This window comes from Mesoplodon mirus, assembly GCF_964341445.2.
Source record: "Mesoplodon mirus genome assembly, chromosome: 3".
Classification (NCBI taxonomy): domain Eukaryota; kingdom Metazoa; phylum Chordata; class Mammalia; order Artiodactyla; family Ziphiidae; genus Mesoplodon; species Mesoplodon mirus.
Genome location: NC_138978.1, coordinates 159,783,506 through 159,796,030, shown reverse-complemented (window position 1 = coordinate 159,796,030; position 12,525 = coordinate 159,783,506). Strand labels below are relative to the sequence as shown.

At 44.1% G+C, this 12,525-nt stretch overlaps 1 protein-coding gene across 2 annotated transcripts in view; it reads right to left on the bottom strand.

The window, feature by feature from the left end:
- NMNAT2 (nicotinamide nucleotide adenylyltransferase 2) overlaps positions 1-12,525 on the bottom strand; it is a 208,085-nt gene that overhangs the window by 7,093 nt on the left and 188,467 nt on the right. For both annotated transcript variants that reach the window (XM_082616077.1, XM_082616076.1), the window contains exon 10: positions 133-234. In XM_082616077.1, the coding sequence (XP_082472203.1) occupies positions 133-234 (102 nt within the window). The remainder of the gene's footprint in view (positions 1-132; positions 235-12,525) is intronic.

The window sequence follows — 12,525 nt, the reverse complement described above, 5'->3', positions numbered from 1 at the left end:
GACAAAGCAGAGAGAGTAGGTAGCCAGTCTCTCACACTAAACTCCTTTTGCATCCTCACTTCTCCAGCCCCCAGGCTTCTCAGAGAAGGGCCACATCACACTGTTACACCAGCAGGGAGATGGAGGACTCACTTTGTATTTGCGGAGTATTGAGGAGTGATTCATGATTCGGTCTGTGTCGGCTGCGTCCCGGGGGACCACCACGATCCCAAAGTCCCCGACAATCACCTCCATCTGAAGTAATAGTGAGGGGGGAGGGAGAGAGAGAGAGAGGAAGTGCCCTTTGGTGAGACCTTGACTACAAACCCCTACCAAGCAACTACCTAGCAAGGTGGAGCTATCTTCTCTCGGAACCCCAAGCCTTAGTCCCAAACTTGCCTTCTCAGCCCCATCAGTCAGCTCCTTCAACTTACAACCTGTAACAGTGTTCGTGGAATGAGTGGAAACTTCACCTGGCACCCTTAATGAACACCTCTAGACTGAATTCAGTGGTTCAGTGCACTGAACCTCTAGTGCACTCCTGCGTGTCTAGGCAAGATCTCTCCAATTCCTGAGGCTCCCGCTGAGCTCATAATGCTGAAGAGCAGCATGATACATGGTGCTTACCTGGTAAGTACCCTCTTCGGTTGCTCAGCAAGCATACCCCAGCCCCCGGCTGGTCTCCTGAAAGGGGCTGGAATGCTCCCCTGGCTCACCCATGTCAAAGATGCTGTGGGACTCAGGACAGTGAAAAGCAGGAAGGGCTTGGAAAGTGTCAGTGTGCACACAGGCAGTGATAAGGAGGATAACTATGGGGTCACTTCTGAAATCAGCCTCCGATAGAAGCTGGCTCCCATTATGAGAAATGAAACCTTTTCATTTAAAAAATAATTTTTTGGGCTTCCCTGGTGGTGCAGTGGTTGAGAGTCTGCCTGCCGATGCAGGGGACGCGGGTTCGTGCCCCGGTCTGGGAAGATCCCACATGCCGCGGAGCGGCTGGGCCCGTGAGCCATGGCCGCTGAGCCTGCGTGTCCGGAGCCTGTGCTCCGCGACGGGAGAGGCCACAGCGGTGAGAGGCCCGTGTACCGCAAAAAAAAAAAAAATAAAAAAATAAATTTTTTTTCCTGATTATAGATACAAGCTTGGGAAACTCAGAAAAAGAAAAAATATATATAAAAAATCAATCACAACCACACAATCCAGAGAACCACTGTTGACAAGTTAGTATTTATGTTCAGGGTTCTTTTCTCTACAAATTGATGTGTATATCCACGACTGGACTGAACTGCAAAATTAATCATTTTACCTATACATTTTTTTTCTTTTAGCATTATATTGTGAGCATTTTTTCATACGGTTATAAATATTTGAGGAGTTCCCTGGTGGCACAGTGGTTAAGAATCCGCCTGCCAATGCAGGGGACACAGGTTTGATCCCTGGTCCGGGAAGATCCCACATGCCGCAGAACAACTAAGCCCGTGCACCACAACTACTGAGCCAGCACTCTAGAGCCCGTGAGCCACAACAACTGAGCCCGTGCCACAACTACTGAAGACCACGTGCCTAGGGCCCATGCTCTGCAACAAGAGAAACCACTGCAATGAGAAGCCTGAACACCTCAACGAAGAGTAGCACCTTTGCTCGCTGCAACCAAAGAAAGCCTGTGTGCAGCAACAAAGACCCAACTCAGCCCCCCCCAAAAAAAAAAATTGAAGATGTGTTTTGACAATCTGTATATTTCATTGCCTGACTATACTGATATACCATGATATATTAAATGGAATTTGTGTTATAGACAGTGTACAGTTACTTCTGATTTTTGCAGTTATAATAACACTTTGTTGAAGGTCTGTATACATAAATCTTTTTCCACATCTCTGATTATTTCCTTAGGATAGGAAGTAAAATCATTGGATGAAAGGATATGAACTGGACATATTTCAAGTTCTTGAGACTTATTACCAAGCTGCTTTCTTGAAGGTGGTGGAATTTTTCTTTTCAAAGAGCCTGAGAGTTATGGCATTTAATGGACTTGGATCTAGCCTGGGCACATTACGGTTTAGATCTTGCCAATTAAGGATCCCAGGTGGAGGGAGAAGGGGACGGGCAGGTTTCTTCCGAGCATGCAGCTCACTGGGCAAGACCTGCTTTGGGGCAAAAAAAAACAGGTTTTTTCTCATAATTCTCCAACCGAGTGCCACAAAAACAGACATTATAGAGCAGTACAGCCGCTTCTTCTCTATCAGAGGATTTCTGTGCCAGCAGAATTCCACTTCTAAGTCTGACTCACTGATTATGCGTGTGTGTGCCTGCACTGTGTGCACCTGTGTGCCCTTGGCTGTTTCCATCCACCTTCACCCTATTTCCCCCATGGCTTACAACTGGAGCTAGAGCTGCAATTAAAAATTGGCTGAAGGTGCCATAGGAGGGAAGTTGTGGAGAGAAATTAAAAGCTGGGTGTACAATATCTGAGCCCACATTGGATCGTGCTATTTGGAAGATACAGAACATTACACAACATACCGCATCTACTGGTGATGTTCAGATCTGATAAACTGGCCCCAGGTCTTTGTCCCATAAACCAGGAATGTTAGGGAGAGGCAGGGCAGGGAGTTGGAGGTAGATCCAGCCTCTCCTGCCATAGCATTTAGAATATTGTACTGGGACTCACTACTTAGAAGGCAATTGAAGACGCTGGTTCTCAAATTTGGCTGCACATTAGAATCACCTGAGGACCTTAAAAAACCCTCAAAGCCCAGCTCACACCCAAGATCAACTAAATCAGAATCTCTGGGAATGGGGCCCAGGCATTAGTTTTTTTTTTTTTTTTAATTCTCTAGATTTTAATTCCAATATGCAACCAAGTTTGAGAACCAATGATCTAGGTACTGAATTAAAACTTGAGGGGAATTATTAGGGTAGAGAAAGAGATAGAAAAGAGAAGGGAGGAGAAAAGACAGGAGATGGAAAGGGAAGGGGAGGGGAAAGGAAGGGAAGGGAAGAGAATCCATCCAAGCTGGTATACATGGAGATTCCTCAACTGCCTGGCTAAGTAGGTAGGTGTTTCGAGATATCTGGTGTTGATTGTATAACATAGGATTTGAATTCAATTTGATTCTGAGGATCTGATGGGTGTTTCATGTATGATGCGTGAAATAACAGGGCTATTTAAAGTGAGCATTCTAGGACTTCCCTGGTGGCGCAGAGGTTAAGAATCTGCCTGCTAATTCAGGCGACATGGGTTCGAGCCCTGGTTCAGGAACATCCCACATGCCGTGGAGCAGCTGAGCCCGTGTGCCACAACTACTGAGACTGAACTCTATAGCCCGTGAGTCACAACTACTGAGCCCACGAGCCACAACTACTGAAGCCCATGCACCTAGAGCCCATGCTCCGCAACAAGAGAAGCCACTGCAATTAGAAGCCCACACACCACAACGAAGAGTATCCCCTGCTCACCACAACTAGAGAAAGCCCGCACGCAGCAACGAAGACCCAACGCAGCCAAAAATAAATTAAAAATAAAAATAAATAAATAAAGCATATATATTGCCATTCTGAACCGTTGTTTTAATGCTTTAAACTAGAATGCTCTCTCTAGAGAGCATAAACTAGAGAGCATTCTAGTTTAAAGCAGTAAAACAACGGTTCAGAATGGCAATCAGGCCTCACAGGGAATGGCCCTACCCGTGACATTAGTGCAGCTGCTGCTTTCTACTCAGGAACTAATGATCTGAGCACCTAATCAATAACAATGCAGGCTGCTCAGTGGGTGGCAAGCAGATGGAGACCTTGATGCTTGAGATGGAATTCCTCTTCCAGAAACAGGTGACAGATTTGCCCTCTGGGAATCACAGATGGGGTGAAGGAGATGGGTCTACCAGACAAGACACACAGCTTTACCGCATCCAAGTGGCATCTCTGCAGGGGTTTGGACCAGAGAATGCAGACCTTTTCTGCTCTTTTGGCCAGATCTGAGGACATGGGCTTGATTTTCATGCCAGAAGGTGTTTGTGTGAGTGTGTTTTGGGGTGCTAGGAGGTGCCGGGTGCTAGAGTTGGTGAGGTGTGCCCTCATCCCACAGGTACCGATCTCCCTCCAGGAGCTTAGCTGCCCACCCCCACGCCTATCCTTGTCTCTTGTCTTCACGTGGCCTCCAAGATCCACCCTCTCCTGGTCGTCCTTCTACCTCGCTGGCTGCTCTTTTGTGGTCTCCCTGTGCTGTTCCTTCTCATCTCCCCGATCTCGAATGACTGGAGTCCCCCAGGCTCAGTCCTTGGAGCTCTTTTCTTTTCTATCTACACTTGCATCTTTAATGATTTCATTCAATTTCAAAGCTTTAAAGACACATGGAAGGCTCCCAAATTTATATCTCCAGCGTAGACTTCTCTCCTGAACTTCAGACTCATACATCCAGCAGTCTCTTCAACATGCCCACTTGGATGAGGCATCTCAAACCTAAATAATATGTCCATGAGCCCCTGAACTCTCTGACATCAATCAATCAATCAGTCAGTCCCCTCCACCATCATCCTACAGGCACCAAGATGCTTTTCCTGTAGTCTTTCTCATTTTAGTAAATGGAAACTCTCTTCCTACAACTGCTCAGGCCAAAGCCTTGGTGCTTTCCTTGATTCCTCTCTTTCTCTCACATCCCACATTCAATCTATAAAGCAACCCAATTGGCTTGGTCTTCAAAACAAATCCCAGAATCTGCTCATTTCTCACCATTTCCATCACTTCTACCCTGGTCCAAGCCTCCTCTGGTAGGTTAAATAATGGGCCCCCAAAACACCGAGGTCCTAATCCCTGGAACCTGTGAATGTTATTTATGTGGCAAAAGAGACTTTGCAAATGTGATTAAAGTAAGAATCTTGAGATTATTCTGGATGACCTAGGTGGGCCCTAATGTAATAACAAGTGTCCTTAAAGAGGAAGGCAGAGGGAGATTTAACACAGGAGAGAGAGGATGATGTGAAGATGGAGCAGAGAAGATGCTACACTGTTGGCCTTGAAGATGGAAGAAGGGACCAAGGCATGCAACAAATGCAGCTCTAGAAGCTGGAAAAGGTGAGGAAACAGATTCTCCCCAAGAGCCTCTGGAAGGACTATGGCTCTGACTACAACTTAGTATTGGCCCAGTGAAACCTATTTCACACTTCTGGCTTCCAAAAGTGAAAGAGAAAAAATGTGTTTAGTTTTAAGCCACCAAGCTTGCAGCAACAGAAAACTAATTAATATATGATCTTATTTGCAAAGGAGAAATAGAGACACAGACATAGAGAACAAATGTATGGATACAAAGGAGAAAGGGGGGGAGGTGTGTGGGATGAATTGGGAGATTGGGATTGACATATATACACTATTGATACTATGTATAAAATAGATAACTAATGAGAACCTACTGTATATATAGCATAAGGACCTCTACTCAATTCTCTGTGGTGACCTAAGTGGGAAGGAAATCCAAAAAAGAGGGGATATATGTATACGTTTAGCTGATTCACTTTGCTTTGCAGCAGAAACTTAACACGACACTGTAAAGCAACTATACTCCAATAAAAATTAATAAAAAAGAATTTTTTTAATTAAAAATAATGAAAACTAATTCATCTCCATCAGCTCTCACTTGGCTTGCTCTGGTTTGTTTTTCTCTTGCCTTTTTCAGTCTATTTCCAACATCCAGACTGATAACGTGAATATACCAAATCATGCTGCTCCTTGGCTCGAAACCCTTCACTTAAATACCAAGATGGTGGTGTGGGAAGGAGTCAAGAGGGCAGTGTGGGAAGACACAGAGTTAGGTCTCCCCACAACCAGGGTGCCTGCTGGCTGCTTTTGGGGAACTCTGACCCCCAAGAAGACGGGAGGAACCCCAGAGTGAACCAGTAGGATGTAGGGGGACTGAGGGGGAGGAGAAGTGGAGGCCAGACAAGATCTGTGCCCCTGAGGCCAGGGATATCAGGAGAGGCAGGTGGGAGAGACTCTCCAGGAAGAGCGGGAGAGGAGCAGAGGGCGACTGCCCTCCCCACTCGGGCACAGGGAGCCTGCTGAGCTCCCAGGCTGATCCCCCAACCTCCAAGGCCCCTCCAGGCTGCATGGGTCCTTGGGGACATAGGAGGGAGGCCAGGGGGATCAGGAGAGGCAGGCGGGAGGGGCCCTTGGGGAGGAGTGGGAGAGAAGCAGAGGGCGACTGTCCCGCCCACTTGGGCATGGGGAGCCTGCTGAGCTCCCAGGCCGGTCCCCTGCCCTCCAAGGACCCCCCCTTCCCCCTCCAACTGCGTTGGTCCTGGGGGCACAGGAGGGAGGCCCGGGAGATCAGGAGAGGCAGGTGGGAGGGGCCCTTCCAGACCCCAGACCAGAGGAGCAGGAGAGGAGAGGAGGGCGTTTGCCCTACCCACTCAAGCCCAGGAAGCCTGCTGGGCTCCCAGGTGAGGTCCCCTGCCTTCTGAGACCAGGGGTGGGGGGCACGCCTGGGCCCCTTCTGTTCCTTGAGCCTAAGCCCTGTGGGTCGTGAGCATTGGCGCCACCCACCACCCAAACGTCAGCCCTTGATTAGGCCCTGCCCTCCACAGCCAAGGCCTTCCCCACCCCCACCCCACCTTTTTTTTTTTGGCTGCCCACGTGGCTTGCGGGATCTTGACTTGCAAGCCCACAGTCAGATGGGAGCTCCTGCAGTGGGAGCTCTGAGTCTGTACCACTGGACTAACAGAGAACCTCAGACCCCAGGGAATATTCATCAGAGTGAGGTCTCCTGGAGGTCTTCATCTCAGCACCAAGACCCAGCTATACCCAATAGCCTACAAACTCCAGTGTTGGAAACCTCAGGTCAAACAACCAGTAAAACAGGAACACAATCCCACTCATAAAAAAAAAAAAAAAAAAAAAGAGAGATGGCAAAAAAATATGTCACAGATGAAGGAGCAAGGTAAACACCTACAAGACCAAATAAATGAAGAAGAAATAAGCAATCTACCTGAAAAAGAATTCAGAGTGATGAGAGTAAAGAAGATCCAGAATCTTGGAAATAGAATGGAAGCACGGATTGAGAGAATACAAAAAATGTTTAACAAAGATCTAGAAGAACTAAAGAACAAACAAACAGAGATAAACAACACAATAACTGCAATGAAAAATACACTAGAAGGAATCAATAACAATAATGGAGGCAGAAGAACAAATAAGTGAGCTGGAAGACAAAATGGTGGAAATAACTGCTAAGGAGCAGAATAAAGAAAAGAGAACAAAAAGAACTGAAGACAATCTCAGAGACTTCTGGGACAACACTAAATGCACCAGCATTCCAATTATAGGGGTCCCAGAAGAAGAAGAGAAAAAGAAAGGGTCTGAGAAAATATTTGAAGAGGTTATAGTGGAAAACTTCCCTAACATGGGAAAGGAAATAGTCACCCAAGTCCAGGAAGCATAGAGAGTCCCACAGAGGATAAACCCTAGGAAAACCACACCAAGACACATATTAATCAAGCTAACAAAAATTAAATACAAGAAAAAAATATTAAAAGCAGCAAGGGAGGGCTTCCCTGGTGGTGCAGTGGTTGAGAGTCCGCCTTCCAATGCAGGGGACACGGGTTCGTGTCCTGGTCCGGGAAGAATCCCACATACTGCGGAGCGGCTGGGCCCGTGAGCCATGGCCGCTGAGCCTGCGCGTCCAGAGCCTATGCTCCGCAACGGGAGAGGCCACAACAGTGAGAGGCACGTGTACCGCAAAAAAAAAAAAAAAAAAAAAAAAAAAGCAGCAAGGGAAAAAACAAAAAATAACATACAAAGGAATTCTCATAAGTTTATAAGCTGATTTTTCAGCAAAACCTCTGCAGGCCAGAAGGGAGTGTTAGGATATACTTAAAGTGATGAAAGAGAAAAACCTACAACCAAGATTACCCAGCAAGGATCTCATTCACATTCAACAGAGAAGTCAAAAGCTTTTCAGACAAACAAAAGCTAAGAGAATTCAGCACCACCAAACCAGCTTTACAACAAAAGCTAAAGAAACTTCTCTAGGCGGGAAACACAAGAGAAGAAAAAGACTCACAAAAACAAACCCAAAACAATTAAGAAAATGGTAATAGGAATATACATATCGATAATAACCTTGAACGTAAATGGATTAAATGACCCAACCCAAAGACACAGACTGGCTGAATGGATACAAAAACAAGACCCATATATATGCTGTCTACAAGAGACTCACTTCAGACCTAAGGACACATACAGACTGAAATGAAGGGATGGAAAAAGGTATTCCATGCAAATGGAAATCAAAAGAAAGCTGGAGTAGCAATACTCATATCAGAAAAAATAGACTTTAAAATAAAGATTTTTACAAGAGATAAGGAAGGACACTACATAATGATCAAGGGATCAATCCAAGAAGATATAACAATTATAAATGTTTATGCACCCAACATAGGAGCACCTCAATACATAAGGCAAAGGCTAACAACCATGAAAGGGGAAATCGACAGTAATACAATAATAGTGGGAGACTTTAACAGCCCACTTACATCCAGACGGAAAATAAATAAGGAAACACAAGCTTTAAATGACACAAGAGACCAGATAGATCTAATTGATGTTCACAGAACATTCCACCCAAAAGTGGCAGAATACACTTTCTTCTCAAGTGCACATGCAACATTCTCCAGGATAGATCACATCTTGGGTCACAAATAAAGCCTCGGAAAATTTAAGAAAATTGAAATTATATCAAGTATCTTTTCTGACCACAATGCTATGAGATTGGAAATCAATTACAGGAAAAAAACTGTAAAAAACACAAATACATGGAGGCTAAACAGTGCGCTACTAAATAACCAAGAGATCACTGAAGAAATCAAAGAAGAAATAAACAGATCTCACCTCAAGAAACAAGAAAAATCTCAAGTAAACAATCTAACCCTACACTTAAAACAACTAGGGAGGGCCTCCCTGGTGGCGCAGTGGTTGAGAGTCCGCCTGCCGATGCAGGGGATACGGGTTCGTGCCCCGGTCTGGGAGGATCCCATATGCCGCGGAGCGGCTGGGCCCGTGAGCCATGGCCGCTGGGCCTGCGCATCCGGAGCCTGTGCTCCGCAACGGGAGAGGCCACAACAGTGAGAGGCCCGCATACCGCAAAAAAGAAAAAAAAAAAAAAAAAAACAATAACTAGGGAAAGAAGAACAAAGAAAACCCAAAGTCAGTAGAAGGAAAGAAACCATAAAGATCAGAGCAGAAATAAATGAAATAGAAACGAAGAAAACAATAGCAAAGATCAATAAAACTAAAAGCTGGTTCTTTGAGAAGATAAACAAAACTGATAAACCCTTAGACTCATCAAGAAAAAAAGGGAGAGGACACAAATCAATAACATTAGAAATGAAAAAGGAGAAATCACAACTGACACTGCAGAAATACAAAGGATTATAAGAGACTACTACAAACAACTATATGCCAATAAAATGGACAACCATGAAGAAGTGGACAAATTCTTGGAAAGGTACAATTTTCCGAGACTGAACCAGGAAGAATTAGAAAATATAAACAGACCTATCACAAGTAATGAAATTGAAACCGCAATTAAAAATCTTCCAACAGGGCTTCCCTGGTGGCGCAGTGGTTGAGAGTCCGCCTGCCGGTGCAGGGGACACGGGTTCGTGCCCCGGTCCGGGAAGATCCCACGTGCCATGGAGTGGCTGGGCCCGTGAGCCATGGCTGCTGAGCCTGCGCGCCTGGAGCCTGTGCTCTGCAACGGGAGAGGCTGCGACAGTGAGAGGCCCGCATACTGCAAAAAAAAAAAAAAAAAAAAAAAAATCTTCCAACAAACAAACGTCCAGGACCAGATGGCTTCACAGGTGAATTCTATCAAACATTTAGAGAAGAGCTAACACCAATCCTTCTCAAACTCTTCCAAAAAATTGCAGAGGGAGAAACAGTCCCAAATTCATTCTATGAAGCCACCGTCACCCTGATACCAAAACCAGAAAAAGCTATCACAAAAAAAGAAAATTATAGACCAATATCACTGATGAACACAGATGCAAAAATCCTGAACAAAATACTAGCAAACAGATTCCAACAGTACATTAAAAGGATCATACACCATGATCAAGCGGGATTTATCCCAGGGATGCAAGGATTCTTCAGTATACTCAAATCAATCAGTGTGATACACCACATTAACAAATTAAGGAATAAAAACCATATGATCATCTCAATAGACACAGAAAAAGCTTTTGACAAAACTCAACACCCATTTATGATAAAAACTGTCCAGAAAATGGGCATAGAGGGAAACTACCTCAACATAATAAAGGCCATATATGACAAACCCACAGCAAGCATCATACTCAATGGTGAAAACCTGAAAGCACTTCCACTAGGATCAGGAACAAGACAAGGATGTCCACTCTCACCACTCTTATTCAACATAGTTTTGGAAGTCCTAGCCACAGCAATCAGAGAAGAAAAAGAAATAAAAGGAATACAAATTGGAAAAGAAGTCAAACTGTCACTGTTTGCAGATGACATGATACTATACACAGAAAATCCTAAAGATGCCACCAGAAAACTACTGGAACTAATCAATGAATTTGGTAAAGTTGAAGGATACAAAATTAATGCACAGAAATCTCTGGCATTCCTGTACACCAACAATGAAAAATCAGAAAGAGAAATTAAAGAAACACTCCCATTCACCATTGCAACACAAAGAATAAAATACCTAGGAATAAACCTGCCTAAGGAGGCGAAAGACTTGTACTCAGAAAACTATAAAACACTGATGGAAGAAATCAAAGATGACAGAAACAGATGGAGAAATATACCATGTTCTTGGATTGGAAGAATCAATATTGTGAAAATGACTATACTGCCCAAAGCAATCTACAGATTCAGTGCAATCCCTCTCAAACTACCAATGGCATTCTTCACAGAATTAGAACAAAAAAATCTTACAGTTCGTATTGAAACACAAAAGACCCTGAATAGCCAAAGCAATCTTGAGAAAGAAAAACGGAGCTGGAGGAATCAGGCTCCCTGACTTCAATCTATACTACAAAGCTACAGTAATCAAGACAGTATGGTACTGGCACAAAAACAGAAATATAGGTCAATGCTACAGGATAGAATGCCCAGAGATAAACCCACGCACATATGAGCACCTAATTTACGACAAAGGAGTCAAGAACCTACAGTGGAGAAAACACAGCCTCTTCAATAAGTGGTGCTGGGAAATTGGACAGCTGCATGTAAAAGAATGAAATTAGAACACTCCCTAACAGCATACATAAAAATAAACTCCAAATGGATTATAGACTTAAATGTAAGACCAGACACTATAAAACTTTTAGAGGAAAACATAGGAAAAACACTCTTTGACATAAACCACAGCAAGATCATTTTTGACCCACCTCCTAGAGTAACAGAAATAAAAACAAAAATAAACATATGGTACTTAATTAAACTTAAAAGCTTTTGCACAGCAAAGGAAACCATTAACAAGACAAAAGACAACCCTCAGAATGTGAAAAAATATTTGCAAATGAAACAACAAAGGATTAATCTCCAAAATATACAAACAGCTCATGGAGCTCAAAATCAAATAAACAGACAATGTAGTTTAAAAATGGGCGGAAGACCTAAATAGACATTTCACCAAGGAGGACATACAGATGGCCAAGAGGCACATGAAAAGATGCTCAGCATCACTAATTATTAGAGATGGAAATCAAAACTGCAATGAGGTATCACCTCATGCCGGTCAGAATGGCCATGATCAAAAAAGCTAGAAACAATAAATGCTGGAAAGGGTGCAGTGAAAAGGGAACCCTCCAACAGTGTACTTTTGGTGGGAATGTAAATTGATACAACCACTATGGAAAACAGTATGGAGGTTCCTTAAAAAACTAAAAATAGAACTACCATATGACCCAGCAATCCCACTACTGGGCATATGCCCTGAGAAAACCATAATTCAAAAAGAGTCATGTACCAAAATGTTCACTGCAGCACTATTTACAACAGCCAGGACATGGAAGCAACCTAAGTGTCCATCGACAGATGAATGGGTAAAGAAGATGTGTCACATATGTACAATGGAATATTACTCAGCCATAAAAAGAAACGAAATTGAGTCATTTGTACTGAGGTGGATGGACCTAGGGTCTGTCATACAGAGTGCAGAGTGAAGTAAGTCGGAAAGAGGAAAACAAATACCGTATGCTAACGCATATATATGGAATCTAAAAAAAAAAAAAAAAGGTACTGATGAACCTGCTTGTAGGGCAGGAATAAAGAGGTAGACATAGAGAATGGACTTGATGACATGGGGTGGGAGGGTGAAGCTGGGGCGAAGTGAGAGTAGCATCGACATATATACACTCCCGGATGTAAAATAGTTGGCTGGTGGGAAGCAGCCACATAGCACAGGGAGATCAGCTTGGTGCTTTGCGATGACCTAGGTGGGGGGATAGGGAGGGTGGGAGGGAGGCTCAAGAGGGAGGGGATATGGGGACATGTGTATGCATATGGCTGATTTGCTTTGTTGTGCAA